The sequence below is a fragment of the Eucalyptus grandis genome, chromosome 2, assembly GCF_016545825.1.
Source record: "Eucalyptus grandis isolate ANBG69807.140 chromosome 2, ASM1654582v1, whole genome shotgun sequence".
In the NCBI taxonomy this organism is placed as follows: Eukaryota; Viridiplantae; Streptophyta; class Magnoliopsida; order Myrtales; family Myrtaceae; genus Eucalyptus; species Eucalyptus grandis.
The window spans coordinates 38241629-38254229 of NC_052613.1; the positions used below are offsets into that span (position 1 = coordinate 38241629).

At 38.3% G+C, this 12601-nt stretch overlaps 1 protein-coding gene across 1 annotated transcript; it reads right to left on the reverse strand.

Moving 5' to 3' along the window:
* Positions 1–129: 129 nt before the first annotated feature.
* Positions 130–11834, reverse strand: LOC104432653 (villin-1). The gene is made up of 23 exons (XM_010045136.3): positions 11688–11834; positions 10945–11033; positions 10596–10695; positions 10188–10256; positions 9545–9781; positions 8970–9147; positions 8754–8886; positions 8065–8230; positions 7385–7535; positions 7211–7296; positions 6954–7109; positions 6741–6809; positions 5101–5169; positions 4848–4985; positions 3940–4068; positions 3703–3850; positions 3558–3568; positions 2504–2641; positions 2049–2174; positions 1895–1957; positions 1394–1613; positions 784–962; positions 130–414 (listed from the first exon to the last, which is right to left on the reverse strand). The coding sequence occupies exons 2-23, from the start codon at positions 10998–11000 to the stop codon at positions 301–303; spliced, it is 2736 nt and encodes a 911-aa protein (XP_010043438.3). The 5' UTR covers positions 11001–11033; positions 11688–11834; the 3' UTR covers positions 130–300.
* Positions 11835–12601: the final 767 nt, after the last annotated feature.

Genomic DNA, 12601 nt, shown 5'->3' on the forward strand with positions numbered 1-12601 from the left:
TTCTGTGGGCAAAACAAAATAGCATCTCAGATTATATATAATCTTCTAATGTACAGCAAAAAGAAAGGTACATTCCGATGTCTCGCCGAACAGTAAGTGAGAGGCTCTTCCATCCAATATCCAATGACGTATGAACCATTAAGCGTTGACATTAATCCTCAAGCTTAATTCCAGACTCAAGTAAGTAAACCATTTGATACAATAATCCGTAACCAGCCCCCATCACTCCTATCAGAAATATACTCCGGTGTGTCTTCAGCAGTAGAAGACCCTACAAAGGGCACATCTAATGTTTGCTGTCTAAAACAGATGGAGAGACATCTTTAGCTTATTTTGTCTCCACTTTGGAAGCTGATAGAAAGCTGTTTTCGTGATTCCAAATATCTCTCGAAACTCTTCCTCAGATAAATATGCCTGAAAATCACCAGAAAGACAATCATGCTTCAGTTCTCAGACTAGCTTGATTCGTAAGTTATAGCAAAATGATATTCCGGCATGTCAAACCATGAGACTAAGAATAGCAGAGACACGATTAACTGCTCCTGATAGAATATTGTCACGTTTCAGATCATACAGACAGTAAATCACAATAGTCATATTCAATAGAGAGCATCCGAGTGAATGCCTCAAAGACCAATACTTTTACTGATAGCTCCAGCCTAAAAAAAATAAAATGAGGAGAAGAAAACTTCTGTATCTAATAGCTTGGTCAAGAAAAAGAAAGTAGGATATAGGTGAATGGATTGACAGTCTTTTAGTGCCATTGAGTAGGGCAGACTATACCTCTCTTCTTGTGATATCAATGCCTGTAACTGGGTCAACTGATCTCACTTTAAGTCGTTCATATGGGTATATTGACAAATTGTCGGAAGCATCACTTCCTTCAACCTGATCGACCCTAACATTGTCAGGAGGCGCCATTGGTTGTAATACAGGAGAACTAGCAAATGCCGATGAATCATCTGCCCAGACATGTGGATAAGGTTATCGAAACTTAGAAAAACAAAGGGACAAAGACCATTAGATTCTAAGTCTAACTAATGAATATACAGAAAAAGAAGAAATAAATCCTGCCCAACTTTAAATATTGCAAGAGTGCAATTTAAATTCACCATGAAGAGATCAATTGGATAAAGATTACCAGATAAAGTAATTAAAGGGCCGTAAGTTTTCACTTCTGGGGGAAGTTAATAGGTCAAAAACCATTAAGAGGGATCCATCTAAACTCATGGCAGGTCATGAGCAGGTTAGTGCGTATCTATTGATCCTTAGTAAAAGCGCACATCAAGGATCCTTTATTGGACTATTTCACAATTGATGCGCTATCATGTACTTCAAAAAGTATGGCTACTGCTAACTTCATGATGCAGAGGGTGCCAAAGCTTCTCAGTACCAGAACTTCCATTCTGAGGAGAAGATCCCGCAAACAGCTTAACCTCAGCTGGACTAGGGCTGTAAGGAAGCTGGTTTTCTGAAGTGCAACTTATAACACCTAAGACATTGGGGATAGGCGATGCACTTTTCGCCCGCCCATTAGAACTGATTGAATTTCTTCTAGAACCTTCTGGGGTGCCCCCTCTGGAGCCAGCTGGCCATGAATTTCTGACAGATACCTATACAATGTAGAAAGATCAATGGAAATGAAACTCTCAACTGCAAATATTGGCCCAGAATTTGTAAACCATTCTTTGTCAAGAGTAGAAGCTTCAGTGATTTCCTTCAGCTGAATGAATATCCCTAGCTATATTAACTAATTAAGAGCAAGTAATCCCAACTTTAAGAACATCCATTTTGTTATTCTTGTATTTAGTCCCTGCTCCTGAGAAAGAACAAATTTAAGCATAGAAAAAGTTACAGGCCACATAAGTTGCAACAGGTCTCGTAACAGACGTACTTCTGACTGTTGTGATCCACCCTTGAGCAGAGAAAGTTTCCGCTCAAATGAGTTGCCATGCATCTGTGGAAGACATTAGTTAAAAGCTGGAAAACAACTATGAACATCTTGATGATGAACAAGTTAGCTTTTCTAATATGACAAAATCACCAACAATTGCTTGTGATGGATCCCATGAGAAGTGGCGAGTGAAAAATGGAGGCTCCTGCCCTTCAACAACCATGTACATTGGAGTCTCCTGAGGAAGTCCTTCGCACAGAATGTCCATCTCAAGAAATTTCTGCCATTTCCAAGTGAAAGGATGGTGATGAAAAGAACCAGAACATGCAATATGCCATTACTATAGAAAACAAGCCATAATCTTGCAGTCCTTCCAATGTGATAGAAGCACAAAAGCAAGATATGAATTGCACAATCCAAAAGCACTGTCACAGCCAGTTACATCTTGGCTGAATTGCGCAGCAGGTTCTCAACATAATGAATCCATGTATGAATGCTATACATGCAATTAGTTGGCAGAATGCACCATGGTCAGCATGGGCCTAACACATTACAACTAGATCGTTACATTTGAGATTATCCGATTCAAAAAACTACGAAGCAGCTAACCTGGCCAAGAATATGGGCTTCTTTTGATGTAACACTAGACAGGCGCCCAATCCAAACATAAAGTTCACTTTGGCAGTCCAATATGAGAACATCTTCAGTGGTCAAATCACCTTGTGTGAAGTTGTATATTTCTTTTAGCTGAAGTAGAAAACGAAAATTGAAGGTTATTCACAAAGTTAAAAGAATTTTGTGTATCAAGATGAGCAATTCTATCTTTCTGCAAAGATTAACATTAATGTTTAACTAGAATAAAAATCACCATATCATTTTGGCATCCATTGGCTCACGAAGAATTTCCTAGGGCAACCTAAAATGCTCTGACCTTCAGGAGAAATTGCCACCTATGTGATTTTCTTGACTAAATATGTAGCAGCAATTCTTAATATTTTTCATTCCTTGTTCTGATAATAAGTCATAACTACAAATGAAATACTTATTTGGTATTTGTATATTCACTTAGCATCCACTGGCCAAAAAGAACCCGAAATATCCTTTAAACTCTGAAAGAGTATAGGAAAAATACCATCGAATAATGTACTCCAAAATATGCCAATCCAACTCAAAAGCCATGTGGTAAGGGTGTCTAGCTTCTAAAATGTAAAGATCTCTAATTACCATGTCAAACATGTTTAAGAATATTACACTAATCAGATAAAAACAACTTGTTCAAGTTTAAGCTTCAGTTATTTGGTTCCCACAATAGAGCTGTCAGCTGCACCTTTTAAGTCATTTTCAAATAGATATTAATATCTGATTCTGACAGTTTTTGAAGCTAGATGAGTTCGGAGGCCTAGTTGCATTATTCCCTTAGGTCACCATGAAACTCGTAAACTGACAAATTGTGGTTGTAATAATTATTCAATTTGTGTTCAGATAGGTACTAGAGATGATTACCCAAAGGCCTAAGGACTAAAGTCTCAAATGTAATCTGCAAAACAATTTTATTTAACTTTCTTCCTTTTCTTTAACGAGGTTTCATGTGCACAATATATGATCTAAGAAGGGAATGGCTCATTGAACTATATGCATTTTCGGAGACGTACAGCTTGCATACCTTGATATCACCTGCAAGGAGATTTTGCGTCCAAGCAGCCCAGAACCATGAATGCAATTAGAGATGACAGCCATTGCCAGGATAATCATCTGAATATCTTTCTACTTTATCTTTACAAGAAATGAGAGAACAATGCGCTGCCTACCCTCAATAAGAGTCACTGCAAACAAGTGTGGACCTTCTATGTACTGCTTCACCTTTTTTTCCTTTGGATATTCAGTCTTTCCCCCTAATGCTTGCCAAAATATGTCAGGTTCACTTCCTTCCCTTATAGACACAGGTTGCCATGTGGGCTGCAAATGGAAGCAGTATAAATGGAAGAGAGCATGTCCTAACTAGCATTATTTAAGCATCAGAGAATAAGGAAAGAACATCTGCCTACATTTATGATTTCAATCATTCGGTCTAGGAGTTCATGATCTTCAGTTGAAGATAAATTTCCAATCCAAGCGAAGACTGATAATCCAGTCTGGAGGATGTAACAATAAGATGAATTGAGGGAGCTTGAAACCTGCTAAGGCACATGTCATCAATAAGTAACACTCAAAAAACAAGATCGAATGCAGCTCCATGTACTAAATTAAAAAAAAAAAAAAGTAACTAATGATCAATATGAGGGCCATGAGTCTGGATACGGTACATATACAGATCTTAAAGAAAACCACAATTCCCTTGCAGTTCACATTCATGAGCAAGATCATTTTTTCTTTTTGTATGTTTAATTCAGAAGGTATATTCAAAGATGAAACCAAAAGGAAAAAAGAGAGCCAAAATCATTGCACAGTATTAGGTCAGTAGTACAACATTATTTTCACATAACTGCTGCTTTTACAGAGCCAAGTCACAAAAACTGAAAAGAAGAAGAAGAAGAAGCAGTAAAATCTTAGAAATGGTAGGTAATTGATATATTAACAGGATGCAGCAGGCACAAACTCATGCTTTGGACATGTAAGCGGAATGTTAGAGAACCTGCTGTTTAAATGAGCATCATATACTTACATTTACCCCTTTTTCGCTACAAGTTTGTTTGCAAGGAAGACTGAAATACACACACACAAACACATTTGAAGAAAGGGCATAACCCTCATCACACTACAGGCATAGATTACAGGAACTGATCTCTGACACCATCAGAAAACTTCAAAAGTTTAAATTTACCTGAAATTTACCTGATCAACTTGGATGGATTGCATGTTATTCGATATATATTTTTCGAAAGAACAAGAAAGGCATGAATTACAGGAGACTGGCCTTTGACGCCCTCGGAAAACTTCAAAAGCTTAAATTTACCTGATCGACTTGGATGGCTTGCATGTTATTTGAATTCTTTCCTTGGACACGGAACAGTGCTGTCTTTGTCTCATCAAAAGTTTCATCAGGCATGCCTGTTTCAGCTATTAGCTTCTTATACCTTGAACTTTTACCTCCCTAGTGAAAAGCCAACAGGTAAATAACAAAAACTGACAAAGATGGCTTATTCAGAAAACCAACCCCAAAGAATGCATTATACAATCTAAAATATAGAAGGCAGAGGTGTTCTGACCTTGAAAACAATTAATGTTTGGAAAACCGAGAAAAATTGTTCCGGCTCGTTATCCTGATAAACCTGAGCCTGTCACATAAAAGCAAGTTAGAGGTGACTACATGACCTCAAAGAACTATATAAGAATTGATCGATATCTGAGGGTTGTGAAACTCGTGATACTTTACCAAAGACTCAAAATCCGTATACATTAAGGAAACTATATAATGAAGGCACTTTAGTTTACCACCACAGTGCTTCTTATATTGCCTGTACTACTAGTCGAATAATGGTGCAAGAATGTGTGCCAAGAACTGAAAAATCATCACATCCACCCATTAAAGATCCATAGTTAGGCAAAACTTAGAAAAGAGTCCTCTTCTGGGGTCAGGTACTCGTAGTTATTCAAAAGAAAAATTGAAGAAACGGGAACTAGAAAATAAGACACTAATTAGTTCCTTATCTAAGTATTCCATTCTTTAATCAAAGAAATTCAACAGGTTCATAAGGCAGCATTTGTTAGAAGTTAGAGATGATAACTACTTCCAAGTCTTTGTTCCAGCATTTGTCTTCTTGGATGCTGTGATCTTAATACATGAAATTTGCTTCTCTCTTGACCTCCCGTGTGAGAATAGGTGAAACTATAACCTATGTCATGGGTGAGTTAGCTCCTCTTTTCTGTATGTGAAGCTAATTTAGATTTACACCCTTATTGCTGTAAAATAGTTTTTCGATTATGTATTCATACTAGATCAATGTCAATATTATAACCTTTTGCTGGAAAATGTTATTATCTTAACACGGATATTGTGAGGAATTTTTCTTTAATTTTACATTCAAGATGATAACTTTGTTTTCCATAAGACAGCTTCATATACTAACCTACTTAATCTAGATTATTTTCTAGAGATTATCTTCACAATCAGTATTTAATTTGGACATGTTAGCATATCCAACTACTCAACAAATAAAAATCAAAAGTTGCGTAAAAATTATAGCAAGGCGTACTGAAGAGTGGAACAAATTGATCGTGAAGCTTTACCCATAACCAATTAAATTAATATTTCACATCATACCACCAACTATTTTAATGATTAGTATATAAAACACCTTTATATAAAAATTAAATAATGGGTTGCCGTGTTAGGTGAACAATAAACATATGCTAGCTCCCTTTTCTATCTTGGTTTATAATGATTGTGTTAGTGATGGAAAGAATGGGGAAGAGTATTAGAATGAGACAAGCTTAACAGGCTATAGAAGTGTCACATAAGTAAAAAAAATTAATCTACTATTTGCCTGGCTTCTATTATGGGACTACGACCACTAAGTGCTGTGTCTTCGCAGATGAAATTACTCAATAGAACCTTACTCATATTAGAATATCACAAACATGTATGGCACAGGCAGTCTTCTAGTAGTTATATGTTTTAGAATTGCAATAGCACTTAATTTAGATCAGTTCTTCATTTGGAAACCAAGGAGGGGAAGAAAGTAGATAGGTGGGAGAGATCTCTGGCTAATTTTTACATTTCCCTCCACGTCCATCTCGCATATATTTGACAATTTCTCCCATTTTTTTAACCCAGTTTCATTCCCCCCAATTTTCCCATCTTCCCAAACAGAGGTTAAGGATGCAAGAATGAAGAATTAAAACTAACCAAAGTTGGAAACCCCCTGGTTGAATCAGCAATGGCATACATATGAGAAAGAGCATCGACTCTGTCCTCCTACAAGCAGCAGAAACAGTTAATTCAGGAAGAAAAGGCATGGTATTTGTACTTAAGGACAGAGAACAAAAGCTATTGTATGGCAACTCCAAATAAAGGATGAGACAGTTTCTAACACCAAAAGTTAAGCAATAAAATGCTCACCATTTGACTAGCACGCCCAAACCAAGCATAGAAAAGATTCTCATCCCTTCCTTTTCCAGGGTAAGTGTACTGCACAATATAGCAATCACCACTGAAAAGCTTTGACTGATCTGGAAGTGGAATAAGGTATGCCTCCCCACTATTGACCTGCAGGACCTGAAGTGTATAGCAACAGAGAAGGTCATTCAAAGAAAACACGTTGGACCATGTCAAGTTTGTGTTCACAATCAACAAGCTTTTCTTGACCCAAAACTTACTTTGATTGTCCCTCTGCAGTTTATAAGTGGCTCATGGTCATCTTCTAAAAGCTCCTTTACATCATAACCATGTTGCTTGAACATAGCTGAACAGGATAAATTAAAATAAAAGATTGGTATATTTGAAGAGCTTGAATGCTTCTGCAAGACAATTTCTTTCATCAGGTACTTAACCTGCTACTTTCCCTCGACCTTCTTCATACAACTTCAGTTCCTCTTTCTTCGGCCAATTTACAAAGTTTGACTTGAACCTGGCAGTTTCTAATCCTTCAGTTAATAAGGTCACATGAGTACTTGTTGATCTGCCCTCATTTCGGAGAAAATCCTGTAACACGCATTCACAGATGAGTTGCCTCAGTACAAAAAACATGGGGATAATTGTGAGCAAGCATCTTTAAGTAGTTCCCCAATCAAAAGAGCAATCATTTTTTGTCTGAAGAACAGCACTGGCTGGCTAAAGGAATTTTACTTTTAAATTGATTAAATAATTCAGCTGATCAATGGTGCAATGAATTAGATTGCTATGAAGGAATGGGAGATACATCCAGAAATCTGATTATCTGGAAGTTTTAAGCATAACTAATTTTAAAGAGTCTTATATTTTTAATCCTAATGGGATATACATCTAGAAATCTGATTATCTGGAAGTTTTACGTGTAACTAATTAAAGAGTCTTATTTTTTTAATCCAAATGGGAGATACATCTAGAAATCTGATTATTTGGAAGTTTTATGCATAACTAATTAAAGCGTCTTATATTTTTAATCCTATGTCCATTTTGGGTTTTCATCTGCACCCGTCAAATTTCTATAGTATCCAGAGAGTAGGGTGGGAGATCAGACTTAGAGACTAACTTCTGTAGCTGAAATCGATGACTTCCGTTCCGTCATTGAGGTGCACCTGCCCATCCATACAAAAATCTCGGTATGACAGTCCAACATATAGCACTTATCTTTGTCAAGCAATTCTCGGTTCAATAGCTCCTTTGCCACTTCAAATAGTTTCCCCCGAGTCATTATCCTGCACTAGGATGCATGAGCACCAATTAGGGAGTTAAAAATGACAAGAAAGACAATCACTCACAATTTATTAAAGGTGACACAACAAAAAGCTTTTTGCCCACATATGTATGCCTTTATGTTTCTTTTCATACTTTCTCATAATTCAAAGAAGACATTCCCATTAGAGCAATCAGCTTCAAATTACAACACCTTACATGTAGGCTTTTTTTCAGTGGATTTTATGGTCGTGTGGATAAGGATATCTCCTTCTTAGCATGCTCATGCTACCAATTTTGTAGTGATGACACAACCTGCACACGACCTCCATTTTGTTCAAATTAATTCATCCCATTCTTCATGAAGACTAAAAGCTCAAAATTACTACATGCCTAACAGATATTGTTTGCACACTTAGCTAGTAACTTCAGATGATTCTTATATGATTGCTCTCAGTTACAGATGTTGAGCTATTATTTAAACCACATGTGCAACAGCAGAAATCAGTAATGGCAAAAAATTAATAAAATCATTAGACTAGTCACCTGAACAATTTAACAGATTGAACAATTTCCTGCTTCTCGAATGCAGATGTAGAATCTCGAGGAATAGGAGCATAGCCACCAAAGAAACTCCAGAACTCGCCGACATCAGCATCACCAACAAACTTACCATCCTCTGCAGCATTAAATCAGCTCATGCTAGCACAGCTCATTCTCAGAGAGAGAGAGAGAGAGAGAGATATTATAAGTAGATCTAACCTATGGTTGCCACCTCACAGTTTCCATGATGCTTATTTTCCTTGATGTAGTGAACAACTTCCAGAGCTCGAGCTCTTTCCTGTATGCTAGAGTTGCACCCACTGAAAAGAAATATTTTTGAAGCAGTGTCCAATATGAACACATCATAGTGATTCAAGGATGATCGACCAAATGCAACCTGCTCAACCAAGAGAGAGATCCTTTACTTACAAGTATACAATGGAAGCTTAAATACAAGACTAGAGTGCACTACACATTAGAGAATATTTGCATGTACCCAGGATGAAACATGGCAGTAAAATCCTGCAACAATGAAAATTGATCATTTTTTCTACTGTACATGCCCACTATTCCCTTATCGCGAGCATACTATCAAGTGATATGCTAGATAATTGCATGGCCCTCAGGATAGTCTAGCTGTCATTTCCAATGACAACATCTCTTTCATGACATACCACTATTAGCTTTGCTATAGCTTATTTCTCATCAAATGAACAGGAATTACTTAAATCTTAGGCCAGCGCAGCTAATGAAAATTTACAGTGTAATTGTTCACCAATTCCAGCAGAGCTTACCTCTTTAACATGAACAACATGCTCTCCCTTGCATGCAAACAAGCTGATGCAGTACTTTTCCCCATTCGAAATTCCTGTTTCTGACTTGTACACTCCTTCGATGGGTATAATGCATGGTTTGAAGAAGGACAAAAACTTCTCTGTTTCTTGGCCTTGAACTTCTCTATATTGCACAGCACAAGACCCTAAGGCTTCATCTAATTCAAGGGCTTTATCTGATGCCAGAGCTAGATCATCCTGCAAAGTTGTAAGGAAAAACATGACATGAAACAGGGATATGAGAATGGAAAAGTAAGCCTATTTTTGGTTTGCAGGTGTATCTCCTAACAGTGCCATATAGTAGAGATGGTGGGCATGAACTCAAATACTTTCCCATCATTCTCCACTTCTAAAGATTGTTATAGCCCACAGACCAGATCTTGGAGTTTTGAGCAGCTCCTCTCACATTCACACCATCTCTTCTCTTTCACTTGGAAAGTGGCAGAAGAAAACAGTTGGCCTACTCAAAATATCGTACTTTCATGACCTTTGAGTGTGATTAGCATTCCTTCTATGCACCCTAATTTTTTCTATCAGCACATTGTAATAAAACACCAAAAGTGAGATTTCTGAAACTTCCAACAAGTAAGAAAATTATTAATACCTCCTTAACATCAGTTCCTAGCCAGTAGTGAATGCTATGCTGAGGAGAGCCACTCTTTCCCACAACCGTCTGTCTTGCATGAAGTGGAGAAATCAAAATGTAGATGTCATGATATACAAACACAGAAGATGAGTAACCATGTTGATGCCTGGCTTCTTGCAGTTGCACATGCCAGGGGCAAAACATTTTAAAATAAATAAATAAATAAGTAAATATATGGACAACTTAAGTCAAATAAGGGCATTATTTTTTTTTACTTGAAGAGTTCGCAAAATACAAGGGAAAGCTGCTTAATTCCTCAGAAATTTGAAATGAAAAGGTTCCATACTCTATTCTATCCTAAACTCCAGTTGTCAAAGTTTTGAAATAACTTGCAGAAGAGTAGGCTCAAGTGGGCAACTGGCTTACATTCAACACTATGTATGCGCTCCCAGAATAGAATTTCCCATGTGAAGCCCTTGGGACGCGAACTAAGCGAAGATTCTCAATGCACCAAATCTCTAAACCACTGAACATAATGCCATTAAGGATGATACCAACTATTCAAATGAAAAACATGGTCATGAGGGATTCAAACAAATCTGCAGAATAGGAAACTCCAGTGTCCCTGAAGAATTATATCACAACGATGAAACTAGTGACACCGATAAGATCAACCAGCAAAATGCGTCGAATCAGCAATATCATAAACTTGTAAGAAGAAACACTGCATAGTATATATAAGGAACTTCCAACAGTAAATTGATTGTAAGGATACCCCTTCGTTCCTGCACCTTGGAATGCCGGATCAATGTCCTTAGACAAACGAGACATTATCTCTCATCAGAGAGCACTCCACAAAACTACCTGGCATAGGCAGTATATTGCACAATCAGTATACTCGCCCACATTGGTGCCAAAGTCAACACGAAACTCGTGCAGCAATCCATAATTCAATTGCTGCATCTACTGTAAGGAATTCGCCCTCAAACGTCAAGCATCACGTAATTCATCATTCGTGTTAAGATGAAATTAGGTGGCCGAAATATTTTCCTTGTCGATTTAATAGTTTTCGACAGCTTAGTACCATAAGAAGGGGTCCTACGCTGGGCAGTTGAATGAAGCAAATCTGAACGGCACAGACGGCTAGACTAAACAGGGCTCGAGCAACGACACCGTCGCCCGGGAATCCGCAGATCATGGTGTTTACACCCAAAATCATCTTAGAATCATAACTAAGGAGCACAAGTAAAGGAACGTGCTGGCAAATAAGTATAAAAAAAAAACTCTTCAAAGCGCCCGGTCATCGATGCTAGTCCGACCGAACGGAGCACGAACAGAAGAGCCTCACACGTCACACTACCTGCCCCTGGACAACTTTCCCGTCCCGCCAAACAGCATTTCTTGCAAAACCCAACTCTCTCTCTCTCTCTCCCACACACACACACACACAAACAAAAACAGACATGCACACTTGGGAATCCGGAGACAAGAAGCATAAAAATGGAGGACGGAACGCACGAGAAAACGCCGGCCGGGTGCAACGGAGGAGCTCCGTAACAGGACTTGAGTCGAACGGGGAAACGCGTCTCCGAATCTGGAAGTGGCGAGAGCGAATGTTAAAGTTGAAAAGAGAGAGAGAGAGAGTGAAGGGAAAGAAGAGAGGGCGAGCGGGTCTTGTCATTATAAGGTACAGAGAGAGAAAGACTTTTTGGGTAGTACAGCTAAAGGGGTGGAGGGGAGGGCCAACAGGCGGGTGAAAGAACGTGATGATGATACCTCTGAAAAAACAGGACAACAAGATGACAAAGAAAAAAAAGCATAGCATGCCACTCCCGTTGCCGTTGCCGTTGGTTTTCCTTTCCTTTCCTGCCCCCGAAAAAGAAAAAGAAAATTGAAAATTGAAAAGGCGATTGTGTTTTTTTTTTTTTTTTTTTGGTGTTCCCGCCGGATCGGCTCCTTGGATATTTTTTTGCAGCTTTCTCAAACGGACCCCAATTATTGGGTCCATCATTTACTTAGACCAAGCCAGGCCCACGTGATGCTTATGTATTTTTGGACCGTGATGAGTAAATAGTGCGACTTCAGAAAAGGGGAGTAGGGCCGGGCCCCCGGGGGGGTTGGTTTGGGGGTAAATAGAAATAGAGGTTTCCAAACTGTTCCATAGGCCATGGGCCATCAAGGCAAGAAGAAGAATTCCGGTTTCATTCCGTGTACTTGGGTCAAGGATCCATAAACCCATTTCCAGACCGGTTCTAATGTGTTTGGTTTCGTCATTCTACTAGGGTGATTCTAGATATTAGGGGGATGCATCGGCTCTAGTCCAATATAGGAATTGAATCGGTCAGTTTTAGGTGATTTTCAAATGGGACTATTCGATTCCCGGTTCCACTTAAGAAACCAAATCGACAAACTAACCAAAATTTCTTAATTTT